General features: G+C 37.6%; 1 protein-coding gene across 13 annotated transcripts in view; it reads left to right on the top strand.

The window, feature by feature from the left end:
- SIPA1L2 (signal induced proliferation associated 1 like 2) overlaps nt 1–20,540 on the top strand; it is a 238,194-nt gene that overhangs the window by 166,910 nt on the left and 50,744 nt on the right. For all 13 annotated transcript variants that reach the window (XM_073338090.1, XM_073338089.1, XM_073338083.1 and 10 more), the window contains one exon: nt 17,729–17,986. In XM_073338090.1, coding sequence (XP_073194191.1) covers nt 17,729–17,986 — 258 coding nt within the window. The remainder of the gene's footprint in view (nt 1–17,728; nt 17,987–20,540) is intronic.

The raw sequence follows: 20,540 nt of genomic DNA, 5'->3' as shown, positions 1-20,540 counted from the left end.
TCTTATGAAAGCACTGAAGTTTAAATGACATTTTATGAATGTAATTAAATACAAAGAAAATCAGAGGTTTTGAATTCTACCATTAGATGTAACTTAAATTTATCTCAGATTAGCTATCAATAAGACATTGATATTCATTAACTGCTCCATTTCTCCTAGAATCAAAGTACAAATAAAAATTTGGCTCTGAATGAGAATATATGTCTATCTTAGCTAAGAAAACTGCATTTGTTTCATAGAACAACCACCTAGCATTTTACTGAGAAAATCAACTGATTGTTCCCTGGCTTGAAAGGGAAGCAGTTTTCACTTAAAGCTGTTGACTGCTGAGTTTTAGGAATAAGGAGCAGTAAGGACTTCCTCTTTGAGGAGGAGGGGTGCTTATTAGCACTCGCCTCTTGCTGGGATCAGGTTCTGGAGTGAGTTTACACACATTGGATATGACTGCTGTGTACTGGTTTGGGAATTAGACTCTTCAAATGAAAATGAGAGTTTAAAGTGTGGAAGGGTGTTTCCAAAGCAGTCCAGTCCCAGACCTTAACTGTTTTAGTTTGATTTTAAATAGGGGTGATAGCTTACCTGCGCTGTAGCCTTCAGTCCCCCACCGTTGTAAGTTTTTAATTACACCTTGTAAGTATGAACACATCTAGAATATTAACACTGAATCATTGTGAACTATGAGTTTTTATTTTTAATATAAGATCATTTACAGCATAATTCTTTCCAGCACAAAGAGAGAGGACTTGGAATCTCGCTCACATTTAAAGATGGTGGTTGTATGGGTGAGGGCGGGGGTATTATTAAATGCAATATATCAGACTCAAACTGTCAACACATTCACATAATAGGTGTTTTCCATCACTTTATTTATTTATTCCTGCCAGCAGAACATTGCATGTTGACTCCCTGCACTTCTGCTCCACTTGAGAGCAGAAGTCTGCCTGCAAAATCAATCACAGGATCAGAGCCTAAGTTTGCTAATTAGCAAAAGTAATAAACTTGTTTCAGACTGCAATTGACAGAACACTTACCACCTTGTTTTCTTCAGCAATTAAGTCATAATGTGCAAATTGGAATATCACAAATATTTGCATGGCAACACACTGATGCTCAGCCACAGAGGAGAAACTGCTTTTTAAAACATAAATACCTTCAGTTCCAGTAGAGTGTAAGAACATGATAGACAATGCATTCATTTTTGTATAAATGTTCATATTTCAAGTTTGCTTCAGTAGGACTCTGTGTTTAAGAAGATTTTGTGCCTTGCTGCTCTGTTGTTGTCAGTGCCCAGTGTTGTCATAGCAATACTTAGAACTATGCACACGTTGTCACAGTAAAATAATGAACTGAATTCTAACTTGCATTCCTTGACATTATCACAATAGTGCTCAGAGATGATACCACATGCTTTGATCAGCCAAGCCAAATCAGTGAGTTCTTCTTTCTAGTTCTAAGTCCCTTTTAAACTATGAACTTGCATAACTACTATGGAAAGGTGGCTTAAAATCTGAGAACAAACAAATTCAAAACCAATAAACAGCATTCAGATGGACCAGGAATAGAAACATAAGAGCAGCCACTGTGCCAGAACGGTTTCAGCAGCAATAGTTTCCAGTGACTGGTCTGTGAGCAAGTTAACAGCTTGGAATGACTTTGGGGATTTAAAGCTGCTGCTGTAATCAGCTGCCGCCAATTTTGAAATATTTTTTGTTTTAGAGTTTTGTGGCTATTCCTGAACTTTCTTGGGGTTATCATCAAACCCTGATGAGACACTTACTCATTTTCCTTTAAGAATTTTTCTAAAGCTCTCTGCCAGTTAAATTAAGAATTGTGTAAATTTTTTTTTAAGTCCTGATGTCTGTCTGTCTGAGATCCTGGGGTTTAAGATCAGGGCGAATTATTTCTTTAAGATCAGTCCTTTTGGCTATTTATTGTTTATGCAAATTGAGCTTGAAAGTTCCAGGGCTTTAAATGGAGTTTTAATTATGGCCAATGCTACAAGACTGAAATGCTTGAAAATATCTGAAACTTGTAAGTTGAGAGTACTAGTTTTTTTCAGAGGCAACAGAAGGAATTAACCCTAAGGAAATATAAGAAAATAATGATGGCCATACTAGTTCAGACCAATGGTCCCTCTACCCAAGTATCCTGTCTTCCGTTAGTGGCTGATGCTAGATGCTTCAGAGGGAATGAACACAAAGGTTTAGGAACACCCAGAGCATGAGGTTGCCTCCCTGACCATCTTGGTAATAGCCATTGATGGACCTATTATCCATGAACTCTAGATTATTCTTTCTTGAACCCAGGTATACTTCATGCCTTTACAACAGGTCCTGCAACGTGTTCCACAGGCTGGCTGTACACTGTGTGAAGAAGTACTTCCTTATGTTTGTTTTTAACCTGCTGTTAATTTAATTGGGTGAGCCCTGGTTCTTGTGCTATGTGAAAGGATAAATAACACTTTCACTTTCTCCACACCATTCATAATTGCAATTTGCAAAAGTTTAAAGCTGCCTTATCTTGAAGCCTTTTTTTTTTTCTTTTTGGATATTGCTGCATTGAAATGAGTATGCAAGGAGTATCATGGAGAATACCGCCATACTAAATAGGAATTTCATTTTACAAAGTTATGTATTACAGTGAAAGAAATAGCTTATACTATTGTATCTAACTCAGCTTTCTGCATTTTTTTTCCCCAAAAGCTTTATTTGTTTTTGTAAACCAGAGGAAGAAATATATAAGTTTTTAATTTGGACTTGTTTTTCTTTCTCTTGTAACTATCATGTAATTAACAAACTTCTTGGTATGTCTAAATTCTGGAAGGGAAAATTATGTAATTTGAGTGAGAACTTAATAGTTTTTGTTCTGTATATTGCAACTTGGAATTTTGCTCAATATGAAGTGTCCATTGTTACATTTTGAAAGAGTGTCATGTGCATGTTGTCTTGTAAAATACCAGTATTTTACTTGTTTTAACAACCATACTTAAAAGAAATAACACAAATTACTTCCCTTGGAAATGAGCCTTCATTTCAAAGGAACTGTTTTTTTCCAGTAGATAAATACAACATGCTTACAGGGTGAAATGATTACTAAAAGCAAATGACCCGTACTGAAACTTCTTGCAGCTGCAAATAGCGTGTGAATTGCTGAAGGTACAGTATGTAGTAATGCATTAGAGACCCAGTTTGTTTAATGAACCACATCCCTAGCAGTCATTTAATTCCTTCTGAAGTTGATTCTTAAATGAAACACTCTTGTTTCATCATTTTTATTGAAGCAATAATAATGGTGAAGATCGAGAGTGTGTGTGGTTTATTCCATTATATTATACCCATATAACGAAGCCTATAAATGACAGCGTCTTACTTTGTATTCAGAGTAGCAGCCGTGTTAGTCTGTATCCGCGAAAAGAAAAGGAGGACTTGTGGCACCTTAGAGACTAACAAATTTATTTGAGCACAAGTTTTTGTGAGCTACAACTCACTTCATCGGATGCATGTAGTGGAAAATCAGTGGGGAAATTTTATATACAGAGAGAACATGAAACAATGGGTGTTACCATACACACTGTAACAAGATGGATCTGGTAAGGTGAACTATTACCAGCAGGAGAGCGGGGCGGGGGAAACCTTTTGTAGTGATGATCAAGGTGGGCCATTTCCAGCAGTTGACAAGAACATGTGAGGAACAGTGGGGGAGGGAGAGGAATAAACATGGAGAAATAGTTTTACTTTGTGTAATGACACATCCACTCCCAGTCTTTATTCAAGCCTGAGTTAATTGTATCCAATTTGCAAATTAATTCCAATTCAGCAGTCTCTCGTTGGAGTCTGTTTTTTAATTTTTTTCTTGAAGAATTGCCACTTTTAGGTCTGTAATCAAGTGACCAAAGAGATTGAAGTGTTCTCCGACTGGTTTTTGAATGTTATAATTCTTGAAGTCTGATTTGTGTCCATTTATTCTTTTACGTAGAGACTGTCCGGTTTGACCAATGTACATGGCAGAGGGGCATTGCTGGCACATATCACATTGGTAGATGTGCAAGTGAACGAGCCTCTGATAGTGTGGCTGATACGATTAGGCCCTATGATGGTGTCCCCTGAATAGATATGTGGACACAGTAGGCAACAGGCTTTGTGGCAAGGATAGGTTCCTGGTTTAGTGTTTTTGTTGTGTGGTGTGTGGTTGCTGGTGAGTATTTGCTTCAGGTTGGGGGGCTGTCTGTAAGCAAGGACTGGCTTGTCTCTCAAGATCTGTGAGAGTGAGGGATCATCCTCCAGGATAGGTTGTAGATCCTTAATGATGCGTTGGAGAGGTTTTAGTTGGGGGCTGAAGGTGAGGGCTAGTGGCATTCTGTTATTTTCTTTGTTGGGCCTGTTCTGCAGTAGGTGACTTCTGGGTACTCTTCTGGCTCTGTCAATCTGTTTTTTCACTTCAGCAGGTGGGTATTGTAGTTGTAAGAACACTTGATAGAGATCTTGTAGGTGTTTGTCTCTGTCTGAAGGGTTGGAGGAAATGCGGTTGTATCGTAGAGCTTGGCTGTAGACAATGGATCGCGTGGTGTGGTCTGGATGAAAGCTGGAGGCATGTAGGTAAGCAGAGCGGTCAGTAGGTTTCCGGTATAGGTTGGTGTTTATGTGACCATCGCTTATTAGCACTGTAGTGTCCAGGAAGTGGATCTCTTGTGTGGACTAGTCCAGGCTGAGGTTGATGGTGGGATGGAAATTGTTGAAATCATGGTAGAATTCCTCAAGGGCTTCTTTTCCATGGGTCGACATGATGATGTCCTCAATATTACTCTGTATTAAAAATCAGTCTGTGTTCAACTTCACTATCTTGGTTTAGTATGGTTAATAGACATTTTATAGAGGGGGAGAAAAGAAAGAAGTTTGATTATTTGCTTTTTGTTTCTTTGTATTCTGAAAGTCTTTGACTAAATGGTTGACTGTCCCATTATCATGCAGGAGCATTTATATCTGTAGCTTCTAGTAATGCAAATGCAGTTACTCTTGCTCACATCAGTGGAAGAAATCTTGTGTGATAAATTTTCAAAGCGCTTCATGGGAATTTAGTGGAGAGAATCTACATTATATAAAGATAAGTGAACTTCTGGTTTTTGCTTTGTCCGTGGCTTGTTTATTTCTTCGTAGTTTTTTATAGCAGTATGAAATTACCTGTTTTCGTGATGAAAGTATCCAGGGTTAGGAGAAAAGTGTTTTACTTTGGACTTTTTTACTTTGCTACTTGGCTTTGCAATCAGCTCAGAATTCACTTTGCACAAAATGTTTCTTTCTGCTCTATTTCTGAAAGTTTATTAGCAGCTATAATGATTTTTCTATATTCTTTAAATGGTTTATAAAAATCCTTTAGAAAAGATTGCTTCTATTGATTTGTTTTCTCTTGAAAATTAACACTCTGTTTGAGCCATTACTTTGGCTAGAAGTGTAGGTTTTGAATGTAACTACATGCACCATCATTGAAAATCCCTAAAAGAACCTTTGTGTGTTAAATTTGATGTGTGCTTTCTTTCCAAAAGAAGCCTACTTTCATATTGACTTTGACATTGTCCTAAGCCTCACCTATCAATCATATCCTAAATACTAATCATATCTTAAACAACATCTCAAGATAATTCAGACTTTAGGATGAGGGGGAAGGCTTTTTTCCTTCTGAATCCTTGTCTGAATACACTTACTGTAACCCAATGGATTTTATGACAGTATGTATCTTTTTATATAACAGAAGCTTGCTGTTTTCATGGATTTTTTATGGCTAATGTTATATTAAATTCTGTCTCAGACTTCCTAGATATAAAGTAACTTGACAAGATATGTTCTGTATACTATGTTTATGAATCATCTTCTTCCACTTCAAGACACTTCTGTTTTGCACTTTCTCACACTATTATTATTGTCTTGAAATATTCCCTAGTGCTTTCCTCTTTCTTCTGCTGTTTCAGTAGCTCCATCCATCAGTGGCGAAGAAACAGAAGACTGTTTTCTGTTGACCAACCCAATGCACACACATCTTTCCTCTCCACTTAAATTCCACACTTTATTCAAGCTTGAGAGAATTTCCTACACTTCCAAATTAGGGCCTAAGTTGATCTGTCATTTGACCCTATATAAGCAGAAAATGGGTGAAGTTCTGCAAGCAAAATTTCAAAGTGCAGGGCCAGAAGTACATGCTGTTGAAGATATGATCCATTTCTCAGTGGGTGACAAATCAGCAGATCAGTCTATCTAAGATGACTATCAACTTGGTACATAAGCATGAACATCTGTGTATGTTCATATAGTTTTCCATGACTTTGGAGTGTGAGTCAATCTCAAGGCATAACCTCAAGGAAAGTGGGCACACTGTGTTCACTGACCCTCTATGTGCGTATGGTCCCACATAAAGGAGGTACCACTGCATGCCTACTGTGCTGCAAGCTGGAATATGGGAAGCTATTATAGAATGTGTTATGGCTGCCTGTGTCTCTTCCCCAGCTAGTCTGTTGGTTGAAACAGGAGGCATGTACTAAGAGCCTTGCTGGGTCTGTTTGGGGCACTGTGGGAGAGTGCCAGGTCTTTAACTCTGAAGAAAGAGACAAGGTCTTCAACTCTGAAGAAAGTGAGATGATATTCCAAAGCAATCTCTCTGGCACTAAGCTCTACCACACAAAAGATGTAGCTGCCTCCAGTACCAGATAAGAGGAAAGAAGGAGGAGAAATCTGTGGATATGCCTGCCTGCTCCAGTGTTCCCTCCTTTTTTCCTTCCCTCCACTAATCTCACTCAGATTCTAGGAATCCACCATTTCTGACCCCGAAAGATATTTTTAGTTCATATCAATCAGTATTTGGCTTTGTTGTTGTGGAGTCAGAGTGAAACCAAGGTCAGCTTACTTGTTACCCAAAAGGAGGATTATTCATCAGTTGAAGATGATAAACTTGGGAAGTAAAAAAATGACCACTCTTCAGGCAGTAGCCCTGCTGTTTGTCAAAACTCCAAACCTTATATTTTTACATTAAAATGAATGCTTAGGACTCAGAAAGCTCTATTGTGGTGGTTTTTCTTTGTTTGATATTTTCTAATAATTGCATTCTTAATGCCTCTATGTAGCAGGCATTTTTTTTCAAAATGTATTGCTCCCAGAATTTCAGGGTTATTCTCAGGAGACAGCAGGAAAATTTGTGTTTCTTTGCTCTATCAATGGTATGGAACTTAGTTATGTTTCCGTTTAACCCTAAAGTTGAATGTGTCCTCATTTTTCCTCTGGTTTCTATCCAGCACAGTAATTATAAGCTGCATAAGCACATATGTACATTTGTTATTGAGCAGAGAAAATAGCCAAAAACTTGTATGTAATTGATCTATCAACCTTGTCTATATTTTCTAAGCATTTCCTTTTGGTAAGTCTGATGATGATCTCAAACTGTGCCCTTCACTAGAACTCTTGTACAAAGCAGTTTAATTGAGCTGATATGTCAACAGAAATAAAATGTAATTAATAATGTTGGAATTTCGTGCTCATATGAGAGCAGATTTTGTAGCTGACTTTGCATTTCAGACTTGATTGATATTGAATTATTTGTGAAAAATGGCTTCAACCACTAGTTCTATATGAATGATTCCTAAATCTCTGACCTGTCTTCCTCCTCCAAATCTTGCATCTCCAGATGTCTTTGACATCATTTGCATGTTCCACCATCATTTTAAACTTCCAGCACTAGATGTCTTCTTTCTTCCTGATATCACTCCCCGACTTTCCTCCTCCCTCTTGTTATTGTTAACTTTATTATATCATTCCCTTTTCATAGGTTTACAGCTGTGGTATAACTTTTCATTCCCCCCCTCCCCTTCCAAGGATTTTCCTTTCCTTCTGATCATTTGCCTTCCCCATAAATGTTGTATCATGTCATCTTTTGTGTGTGGTTGTCTTTGTATTCTTTGGGACTTGGAAATGTGTTTTGTTCTGGTTCTGTTGTCCTGTTCTCATTAGTGCAAACTACAGGTTTGATACTGCCTCACTGATCACACAGGTGTGCCAATCAGGTTGTAGTTTATTTTTTTTAAGTCCTGGTCATCCGCTCTAGCTAGTGCATGTACTCTGTCCCTGTTTTTCATGTCTCTCACATACAGCATTGCATCTCCAAGAGCATTTAAGAAACTTCCACTTGTTTGTGGGCTCAGCAGCCCAAAGCTTTCCTCTTAGCCTAAAAATGAATGAAGATCTTACTTTGTAAGAGCACATTGTCAACTTCAACTCTTCACGTCTCTCACCATGAGTGCTTCATCACTTCTACTGACAGAACTGGTAGGGCTGGTGGCAGCTTCATCATCCAAGGTGATCATCCTAGCAACATCATTATTTATTTATGATGCTGTACATTATTTTAACTAATATTTTCATCAGTCTGTTGATTTTTGACAGTATGCAGTTAATGTTAGTAGGTTTCTGGAGGGCTGTGGGGACTAAGTTATAGTGACATGGATTGACCTTCATTGTTTGGCCAGTATTGTCCAGGTAGAATCTCTAGGCTTGATCCAAAGTTAGCGGGAGTATTTGCATTTACTTCAATGGGCTTTGAACTATGCCCTCTGAGGAAGATGTTTGCATGTTTCCTGTGGCCCTGCTTGAAATCAGATCAAACCTGGAAGCTATTTTTGAACGTGTCTATGCCTGCTAGTTAGTTATTGCAATTTGTTTGGCTGTCTGACCAAAATACAACAGTTTCTGTGAATCAAGAGGATAGTCATGTGGTGAAGGCACTTGACAGGAATTTGGAGGATACAGGTGCAGTCCCAGTTCTACCATGATCTTCCTGTTTAACCTTGAGAATGTCCATTAGTGTCTCCATTCTTTATTTTCCCACCTGTAAAATTGAAATAATGCTTCCTTTCACCATTCTGCAAGTTCCATCAAGTGCATGGTTGCCTCCCACATGTTCCTTCAAATATTCTTGTGGGCATACTCGCTTGCTAAGGTGGAAAAAGTTCATGAACCCAGTTTTACAGTTCATAAAGAAGATGAGGAATTTGGCTGGAAATATAAACAAATGAAGCAGAACAAGGAGGCAAGAGTCAAACTGTAGATCAACTGAGATCGCTAGCATATCCATTTGGTTCTGAGAATTTAAGGAGCTGGAAATTGAGCATTTTGATTACAATAAAACACTTGTATTTTCATAAGATTTAGTTGTAGAGCCCAATTTAATTGTGACCCAAAGTACAACAGCCATGCTGAGTAACAGTCTTATTATGATGGTGGAATGTAATTGAAAAAGACAAGGCTTTCATGTAGTTATCAAGACAGCAGACTCTTAATCATAATATATAAAAGCTTCTAAAGTTTTCTCAAGAGCTTTACATTAAACTTTTAAGTATCATGTTAGCCTAATGTAGCTCCTTCAGGGTGCATCCTAGAAGCCCTTCATGTAGGAGCTCGAATAACTATTGAAAGGTTTCAGAGCTTCATGGTTTTTAAAGCTGATAATGTATTGTTGCAGACTGCTTCATAAGTGTATTAAACTAAAATGTTGTTTGCAATAATATTTTAACATTGCAGATGACCACAGCTGCTGCTTTTTATGTGCTAAGCTGCAGTAATCAGCACTGTCGGGTCACTCTAGTGTTAGCTGTCCCACTTAGGCATGTAGGTGGTACTTTTATAGTAATTTACCAGCATAAACTTAGCATTGCTATAGGTTAACACATGGTTTCTAAACAGAGGATCCTTAAATATTTGAGTCCATCTATTTAGCTCAGAGGCCTGAGTACTAACCTACATGCCATTATGAAGGGGAAGAAATGTTCTGGCTTCTGATGTGCCGATCTAGAAACTGACTCTGTCATCCGTATTTTCCCTTCTGGTCATATTTGCTATCTAACTTTTTGAATCGGGGATCTTTTCTTAGTCTATTTGTCAAAACAATATGTTGGATGATATTGGGGAAAACTCTCCAGCAATTCCCTTTTTCTATTTTACATCATTTAAATATCTTCATAGGAGCATAAGGCTTAGCTTTGGTCTTTGCATTTAAAAAGTAGGTGCAAACGCTTTTGTTAAATACAAATGCCCACATATACCTATCAAACAATGCAGTAAAGTGTAGCAAACAAAGGCTCGTTAGCAACCCAGCTAAATGTTGAACAGTAAATTAAATACGATTTCAGCAGTTAGCCAGGATAATTCTCTAGATCCAAAATAACAGTGTCAGTATTTGGCTGGAAACCTACTAGTAGATTATTTCACATGTCCCCAATACACAGAGTAAATGCAATGATGACCTTCTCTTTCTGTGAACTGCAGTACTTATTCTCTGTATGGTTGTTGTGAAGTAATACAGTATGCCATTCAATCTTAATGCTTGACTGCTCTGATCTAATACTCAAAAAACACCAAACAGCATATTTTTCTTTCTGTGATTTCAAGGAGGAGGATGATCAAAAATACTTTGATATAAGCTATGTATTTACCTGTTTTTAAGTGACTGGGACAGGGTTGGATAACTTCATTGCTTCTTATGGTTTTGTATGTGAAGTCCAATGTGTACTTATTCAGCTTATAAAAGTTGCTTGATTAGATCTGATAGTGATTTGAAATAGGGTTGTTTACAAACCTCTGTTTACAGGAACAATGTCTACAATCACATAGTCATTGGTTAGCTAAAGGGACATATTCTCCAGTTGAGGCAAGTAGCTACAAAACTTGAAGGTATTAATCTTAACTGAGAAAGGAGTAATTTGGTGATATAACATGCTTTTAGATATGTGATAAACTAGATAATCGTAATTGTCCTTCTGGACTTAAAATCTATGAAAATGTGGTTAAACATTTAAAATACTTTTTTGGATTTAAGGATGTGGAGAATGACATATACATATTCTAGAAAGACCTTGCTCAAGTTACCAAACTAAGAGGTAAGATCAATATCTGGAAAAGTCTGAATTTGTAAGTGATGTTATCAGCTTAAAGCAAAAGCTTCTCACACTCAGGATACATGGGAGAGAGGATAAGGGAGGAATGCAGGGTATTGGGAATCAAATCAGGGGTAGTTTAGATAACCATTCACATAACTGAAGTTCCTAATCCAATAATGACAATCTGTGTAGATAATTACATCCCAAAAATTACATTAAAAGGAGTGGGCGGGTTTCAAACAGCCTGTCAAGGGCCTATAAAGGGCTCCATTGTTTTGTTTTTTGTTTTTGCTTTTAACTTTACGTTCATGAAGAGCTTGGAAGATGAATTCTTACAGTTAACCATTATGTCTACCATGAAAACCTACATGCACAAGAGTGGTGCTCAAAAGTGTTAGCTGCAGCATGTCCATGAAAAAGATCAGAAAAATGCAACCAGTCTACGCATTTATTTTAAATATATTAAATTTGACCATGTTCCTGAAGAGTTCTTCTACTCTCACTTTTGAGCCTTCCTCAGGTAGTGAGGAGATTGATTTGGGTGTGTAAGACTTGTGGGTCCCCAAGGCTCTGATTCAGGACAGAAAGTTGCCTAGTGGTTGCTAGTGCAACTATTATGGACATAGACTCTGAAAGCAGTTTCATTATTGAAAGCATGGGGCAGAATTTTGGCTCATCAGGTAGAGCTGACTACTTGGCCACAAATGAGAAATTTTTGTTTGCTGGTTCTTTTGGTAGAAAACAGCCCTGTAATTAATTTAGAAAGACTTTTTACCTAGCAAATGCAGAGGAAAACAAGAATTAAAGTTTTGGTTTTGTCAGAACACCTAATAAGGTGTAAAGCCAGCATTTTTGGCTGATGTACGGTTTCACTCTTGCCTCCTGGTTCTGTTTCACTTGTTTGCTTTTTCCAGTCAAATTCCTCATCTTCCTTTGTGAACTGTAAAACTGGGTTCACGAACATTTTCCACCTTAGTGAGAGAGTATGCTTATACGTATGTTTGAAGGAACATATAGAGGCAGTCACATGCTGGATGGAACTTGTAGAATGGTTGGAAAAGGGCCACACAATTGACAAAGGTATGCAAACTTTCTGTCAGGTGCAGAAAGACATAAAGAGCAATATTTTGCCTCATTCGTTGGATATTTTGCTGAACTTAGGTGAGAGATTTAGTTTTGACAGGTTCAGATGAGAAATTAGACAGTCCTCGTAATGGGAGGTTTCTGGGTTTATTTGAATTGCTTGCAGAAATGATAGTATGTTGAGAGATCATGTGGAAACCATTAAGGCCAGTAACGAAGATGTGACATATTATCAAAATGAATTTATCAATAGGATCACAAGAAAAGTATGACAGGTTTTTGAGAAGATTAGGAAAGCTAAATAGTTATCTGTTGTGTTTGACTGTACTCCTGAATAGAACAAATGTTTCTAGTGTTAAGGTGTCACAACGTTCTGAAAAATGGAGAGAAGTTTGTTGAGAATTGTGTAGATTTCATTGCTAGCCACACAAAAACTGGGTAGTGTATTAAGGAGATTATTTTAGAGAAGCTGAAAAAAAGATGGTTCAGATATGGCTGATTGCCGTGGACAAAGCTATGACAATGGAGGTAATGAGGCTGCAGCATACGAACAAGTTCAAAATCAAATTAATCAGGAAAATCAATATACGTCTCTCAACCCATGTACTGCTCACTCACTGAATCTTGTAGAAGCTGCTGCAATGGTTCTCTAAATTCTTCTATTTTTTGAATTGTTCAGAGATTGTATATCCTGTTTTCCACTTCTTCTAGTTATTGGGATGTGTTGAAAAAGCATATTTGCATTATATTAAAATGCCAAAGCATGACAAGATGGTCAGTAAAGGTTAGGGTGACCAGATAGCAAGGGTGAAAAATCGGGACAGGTGCTGGGGGCAATAGGCACCTATATAAGACAAAGCCCCAAATTTTGGGACTCTCCCTATAAAATTGGGACATCTGGTCACTCCAGTAAGGATAGAGGCCATACATCCACTACAAAATCAGATTGAAGGTATTCTTGATATGTTAGACAAATTCCAGGTTTCACACAATCATACCCCAGAGCTTAAGTCAGAAATTGATAGCTTGCAAACAAATTTCAGAGTTTTCAGTTTTGTTTTGTTTGAGATGTGGTGTACTATCTTATGTAAGAAAGATAGGGTATAAAACAAACCTTACTTAAGCAGTTGCTTAACTGATTACCCATACCACCTCTCTTACAGATCTTTGAATTTTGATTGCTTTATTAAATGTAAAGGACTTGAAAGCTGAAATTAGTTTATAGAGTATATTAAGCATCTTTAACAGCAGCCACTAATAGTATAGGATATAAGAAGACTACAATAGCATTGTACTATAATTAGAAAACTTGTACTCAATCACTATTTTGGGAAGGTGACTTTGTTTAGATTTTTGACTGAGTCCCTCAGAATAGGGGTTCCTTGTGTCAAATGGTTATTAACTCCATTGTTGCTAATACAACATAGGAAAAACCAAAGATCCAAAGATAAATAAAATAATTTGGTCAATTGCTTGCATGCTAATTCACCAAGTTCTCCTTCTCTATGGATCTTTAGTAGACAGCCCTTTTAACTAATATCCTAAATAATTATATTAGACCCAGGATCTAACACTCCCAACTATCTAACATTACTTCTACGTTTATGACAGACAATACAGACAGAGTGCAGTTCAAGAAGCTTGCACACATGGCCTCATTTTATGTCTGTATGCATCTAGAACTTGAAGGGCAGTATGAAATCATTACTGTCATACACACACATTCTACAATCTTGGTTAACAACAGTAACTTGTTGCGTTTTAAAGCTGCTTTACAACAAAATTGATTGGAATCTTTTACAAAACAAAGGGACACAGTAACTCTGTGACAATCTTTAGATCACATGCACAAGCATATACACCACCATACTAATTAGGTACCCAGTTTCAGGAAGTGATCAATTGACTGATTTGACCTGTTACCCAAGAGAAAGTATGTTACTTTATCACCAGATGTTTGTTCAGCTGCCCGCTTTCAACTCAGTTGTTGTTCACACCAGGAGTTGACAGTGCAAACACGGGTGGAGCAAAGGACAGACATGACTATAGTTTTTTTTCCCCAATGCACTAGCAGGCAACCCAATGCTGGAAAATATAGAGAGATAGTTAAAGGTACCTGTCTGAGATAGGTACTTTGTCACCAGGAGGACTCCAGATGTCTGATCCTGGACCTCAGTCTTCTTCCTTCCATGTGTCTTTGGCTTTCAGGAAGCAATGTGCTGAAGGAGACAGACCTGTTTTATCCTATTTCTGCTGGGTGGTCCAAGTTTGTTCCTTTTCTTGGAGGTACTAGTGTGGACCAATCAGATGGTGATTTGTTCTTCTTCCAAAGATTTGAAACATCCAACCAAAATGAATCATCCTTTATCACCATCCTATCAGGGAACAAGACATCACATTGGCGGTTCTAGCAACTGGGGCTGGAATTTTCCAGTATCTGTGTGCAACACATCTCATCATACCAGCTTGTGTAAGACAAGTTAAGCCATAGCTTTGATATCACTATCTTGGAACCATCTGTTTTGCTCTGGTCAGCAACTTTCTCTGCAAGTCACTTTCCATAGGTCCCATTGTGGTGCATCTCTTGGCCAACTTTGCAGTTGTGCTTATTCAAGCTGCAATTTCTCCATCAACATTATACTAGTTGCTGAAATCTCCAGTTTAAAGTTAATATAACTTGTACAAAGACCTTCCATGTTCTTTGATGCTCTTTAAACTTGTTTTAACTGTCCATTATACAATGCAGTCACTTCTAGAACTATTGTTCTTTACCAGACCAGAACAGCTGTATAAATCCTTCCATTCCTGTTCTCCTTGTTTTAAAAACAATGGGACCTTATTATGTATGGCTGAGCTGACACTGACACAGCTGACACTGTGCATTATTAATCAATTATATTTCTGATTATTTCACTCTGATAGTGTTCATATAAACACAAGCTTTGATTTCAGTTCCTTTTATTTACTGCCTCTCTCACCACACCTGTATATCACTAAATAACATAAGCATGCTTGATTGCAAATATTAGCCTTACTACTTCACTAAAATAAATAAATATGAATGCAAGCCCTTTCTTTTCCTAATAGGATTGCCCATGAGGTAAACCTTGTCATCTTCCTCTTCTAGCCTTGGTCCCACCTGTATGAGGTCAGCTCTTCGAGTCCTCCTTCTCCAGTCCAGTCTGTCTTGAAGCAGTTCCTTGGAAATTCCACAGTTATTCATATCCTTATATGACATCCATCCATCCATCCATCCAGATTTGGCTCTTCCAACCCTTCTCTTACCCTCTGCTCCTAAATTTAACACCCTTTTTCCTATATATTCTTTGCACATGCCAAAACCGGTTAAGCATGGATTCCCTTAGCTTTTCTGTATTTGGTACCTTTCCCTAATTCATTCATTCCAAACATGGTCCATCCTTGTAGCTCCAAACATTCATCTTAACATTTTTATTTGAACTGTATTCAGGATCTGCTCTTGTCTCTTCCCAGTCAGTGCCCAGCACTTAGATCCATATAAAAGTGCGGCCCAATTACCATCTTGAAGATCTTACTTTTCAATTTAATAGGCATTCTCCTCTCACACATCACTCTTTTCACAGGAGTAAACCCTGTTAAAGTTTACAATATTTTGCCCAAAGTTGGATCACTTTATAGTCAACTTTCTATGTTATAGATATAACTTAACTTAATTACAATATTAGATTCCATCAGGTTCCCTGTTTTTCACTGCTGTATCTGTTAATATATAATATCTTAATGTTTGATATTAATTTAATTTTTAATTTATTCACTCACTCGTTCACAGAAAGGGAAAAGGGGAAGTCTCTTTAGCAGCACCAGTGGTACACTCTTGTAAAAGGCTGTAGCTATTCTGAGTTTGCTCAGACAGTCTGAAGAAATCTTACTGTTAGACCTTAAGTTTTTATTCTCATTTCCATCAGTTCTATCTTTTTCTAAAACAGGCTTGATGTCTGGGCAATTCTTCAACAGTAATAACTCATAACTTCGGGGCCTTTGTTACTATACTGAGCAAAAATTAATTTTGTGAGCAAAAAAATGGCAGAGTCCACATCTTGACGTTCAAACAGCTGGCAGTTTACTTGGTGGTCTTCGAGATGCTTTATCAGAATTATGGGCTTCTGGGTTCATTGCTTCTGCTGCTTCATAGGCTCACACAGTAGGGATATTTATTCAGCTCGAAGGAGGAAAGTAATGCCAGGCAAACTTACAAAGGATGAAAGGTGAACAGGTCCCAGAAAAGTTCTTGAATGTGAGGCTTTCAATCCCCAGTTAGAGACAATATTAACACGGTTTGATGATAGGATGTGTAAACAGGATGCAGCCATAAAAAGGGCTGCTTTTTTGATGGACGAGATACTGAAGTGTCTCAATAACGAAGACCTAAAGAGGCATGCTTAAAATTTAGCAAGCCAGCTACCCCTGGGAATTTAAACTGAGTACTGAGAATGAGATGGAGTTCTTTGCCACTTTTTGCAAGTGAATCTTTAAGGATGACGTGTGTGTGCGTGTGTGTGGAAAAAAAAAAAAAGAAAGGCTCTCATTGATCTCCTTAGCTATAGAGACAAACGGTCTATAGATGAGTTTCCCTGACACAGAAATAGGTCTGCATAGTTTTTGCTATCTTCCTGTAACCATAGCTGCTAATGAAAGTAATTTCACCTGGTTGAAACTCAAGACCTAGCTAAGAGTGTCCATAGAGCAGGAAAGGGTTAAATGATCTGCTAGTTATTTCTGTAGAGAGCTTGGAAGCAAGGCGGGTGGACTGGGATGAGCTAATTAATGAGATTGCATCAGAGAAGGCTCGGAAGGTCCATTTGTAAAAGTACGTAGCAGTGATTGTGGGTTATTTGTTATTATTTACATTGGGGACGGCGGCACAGCGGAGGTGGATTTGAATCTTCCAGCCAGACGCAGAACATCGCTGGCACAGAATTGAGAAATGCCGAAATTCAGAAACCCTGGGATGTATTTCAGCGTACTCAAGTGATTACAGACCCTTTTGCTTCAGCTGTCCTTTCAGCCTGTCCTTGTCTCAGTCTCTTCCATCCCTCTACGTGCCCTCTTTCTCTTTATCAGTGGTTCCCAAACTTGTTCCGCTGCTTGTGCAGGGAAAGCCCCTGGCGGGCCTGGCCGGTTTGTTTACCTGCCTGGCATACACAGAGAAGTAATCAATAATACCAGATACTACATAAAAGTAAATAAGGTTGCAGGAGAAACTATACATTAAATATTTTTCAACTTGTATGATATTGTATAAATTGAGAAATCATGTGTGATCATATCATTTGACTTGTAGTGTGATGCGTACACACAAGGGAACAGAGTTAAGACTGCACTTGCAACCTTAATGTTGACATTTCCTGACTTCTGAGTGCTTAACTGGGCAATCTTTATAGTTCTCAGATTTTAGTTTTTATTTATTATTTTGTATAATGCAGAATTTAAGACACGGATAAACTTTCAGTATCTTATATTGCTTTTTCACTTCGAAAGACAGACATCTGAAACGCTGGTTTGCACATAGTAGTGAACCGTTTACATTATTTTTTTGCCAGATAAGTGGTTTGTTTGTTGAAGTGTGCAAAAGACAGTGCTATATGGGAATGTTTGTGCCTTTGTAAGAAAAATATACCCTAACTTTTATGGTAGAAAGATTTTTGGTATTTTTTTCCCCTCCAGTAAGATTTATCAGCATTTTTGTGTGTCCTGCAGGGGTTGTTCAGAACTATGCCGAATCCCCATGGTGGAATATAAACTCGACAGCGAAGGCACCCCATGTGAGTATAAAACCCCTTTCAGAAGGAATACTACTTGGCATCGGGTGCCGACTCCTGCTGGGCAGCCTCTTTCTCGTGCATCTCCAATCCTAGGAACATCTGACAGACTGCAATGCCAGCAGCTTCTCCAGCAGGCTCAGACAGCCATTCCTCGCAGCACTTCCTTTGATAGAAAGCTGCCAGATGGTGCAAGGTAATATACTCTCCATTTAATTCCTGTCATTTTCCTAAATGCTTCACTTGTAAACCTTTTTAGGCCTTGGTATAAAGTTATTTTTAAAGCCTTTTTCGATCATTCATTCATTACTCTGTTGGGTTTTAACAGGGATTTAAGTTTGAGATTTAAGCGCCAAAGTGAACCCAGTGAATGAACCACAGTTCATCCTAGTTGAAACAAATGACGTCTGAGTTTAGTGATAGTGTCCAGTAGTACTACTCATAATTAGAGATGGGCAGAATTTTGTGGACTAATAGTTTATTCACTAAACAATGCAGTTTCTTGTAGACCAAAGCTATTCATGAATTCAGCTATCCCACTTAAATTAGGTTGAATTTGGTGAATAGTTTTGTGGCCTCCTGTAAAATAAATAAATAAAGCAAAATGTTTTGTTTGACATTTTCAAAACATTTTGACTTTTCATTTTGAAATCTTTTGTTTCAAAATTTTGCTAGATTTATTTTAGAAAACAAAAAAGTGTAAAAACCAGCTGAAAACTTTGAGCAGGAGATTGGACTGATTGAACTCCTGAAGTCCCTTCCAACCCTGATATTCTGTGAAAATGAAACAAAACAAAAATAAAAAAAATGTTTCTGGTCAAACACCACATTTTTTCACTTTATCAAGAAAAACCTACTTTTCAGGTTGGCACCTCTCCCCAAAATTGTTTTTGATTTATCAAACCAAAAAATGAGTGATTCACTCATCACTATTTCATAACTTCACCCCATGAGGACTACCAACCATCTCCTTCAACCCCAAATCAAATGAAACAGAAGCTGACTGGCTACTTTTGCTCTAAGCTGAGGCACAATCAGTGATGTCATGGAAACCTATTTAGATGAGTGATAAGCATAAATAAAACAAACCTGTCTCTTGCAAAATGAATGATTTAAGTTCATTTATTGTATTATGGACACAGTTTCAAAGGATTCTGTAATTCATTACCACTCCGTATGCTTTGCTTTTTTTCTCTGCTTATTAAAAAAAAAAGAGAACTTGTGATGTAAAAATATCAAACCTCTTACATTATGGTGAAGTATTTTAAAGGTAATTATGAATCATTTTACTCCTTGAAAAGGGATACAGATCTTTAAAAAAAAAACAAAAAACCTGTTAATGCATTTGACTCTTTAATTCTCACCAAATAAGGTAAACAAATTCGTTTCTTTAACATAATTCTTTCCCCATTAATTTCTTTTTTATCTGGAATTGTCCCTCCTTTATGCCCTTTCCCCTTTAACCATGCAGTTTCTCTAACCTCCAGGCAAAACAGATCTCATGACTGAAATCTCCTAATTTGTATAAAAATCTAAAATTTGTCATGTATTGGTTTTGAAAATTTCTGCTCTCTGGCCCCCAAAAGCATAAATTATTACTGTACTGAAGGAGAAATAATTGATAGTATTTTTACATTTTGTTTAAAACATCACAGTTAGGCTATTAGTAATAGTAATGCACATTTTAAAACTTGTCCTTAGGGAAAGAAGGTTCTGAGTTAATGCTTTGCATATTTTACATCTTGTTTCAAAAATGCATTTTAACTAACCACGCTTAATGTTAGATGACTTAAGATCACTTTACTGACCCATTCTTTTGTTCCTTGTTAAAGTCCAATGTTAAAAGGGCAGTTGTACTAAATATCTAATTTTTTGGATTTGTGAAGCTCTATTAGAAAACAGTACTTAAATATTTATTCAACAGTTAATAAAATGCTATTAATTCCCACAGCACATTACAAATATAAGCCCCAATCCTGCAAACATGTTTGTGCATTCATAACTAAGTGAAGCACATGCATACATGTTTGGAGGACTGAGGCCTTAAATACAGTGAGCCATTGCTTGCCCTGAAAAGCTTACTATATAATAGAAATAGGACTAGTTTAACAAAGACAAAACATTAGCTAGCAGGTCAGGATAGGCAGGGTGGGGAGATTAATGATGACAACAAGGGAAAACAATTTGCTTGTGGAGGTGAGGTTTTAAAAAGGGATATAGAGAAGAGAGATGGTGCCCAATGGGTGAGGACTCTTCCAGACATGGGAAGCAGCATGGTAAAATCCATGAAGCAGAGAGATGGGAAGATGGTAAAAGAAAAGGTTTGGAACTAGCCTATGGAATTAGATACTGAGTAGAGAAAAATAGGAGAGAATGGTATTATATAGGACCTTGTTGGTGAGGATGAGAAACTCAGATTTACTGAGGTCAGACTATGAAGCCTATAGAGAGTTTCTAGGAAATAGGTGGTTACTTTAGCAGCAGCATTTCAGACAGATTGGAGAGGAGTTGGGGCTAGGAAGGGCAGTGAGATGAGACATTGATATGGTAGATAACAAGGTTAAGAAATACGGATTATATAGCACTAGGGACAATGAGAAAAGGGTGAATTTTAGAGATTAAAAAGGAAGAAATGACAAGTTAGAAACTGGATATATGAAGAAAATGGGAAGGGGGAAGGGAAAGAAGGATGAGGAGTCAAGAGTATGGGGCTGGGATCCACAAGATAGTGGAGTTGAAAGCTGGCAATG

This window comes from Lepidochelys kempii, chromosome 3, assembly GCF_965140285.1.
Source record: "Lepidochelys kempii isolate rLepKem1 chromosome 3, rLepKem1.hap1, whole genome shotgun sequence".
NCBI classification, from domain to species: domain Eukaryota; kingdom Metazoa; phylum Chordata; order Testudines; family Cheloniidae; genus Lepidochelys; species Lepidochelys kempii.
This window is presented reverse-complemented; position numbering and strand designations above follow the sequence as displayed.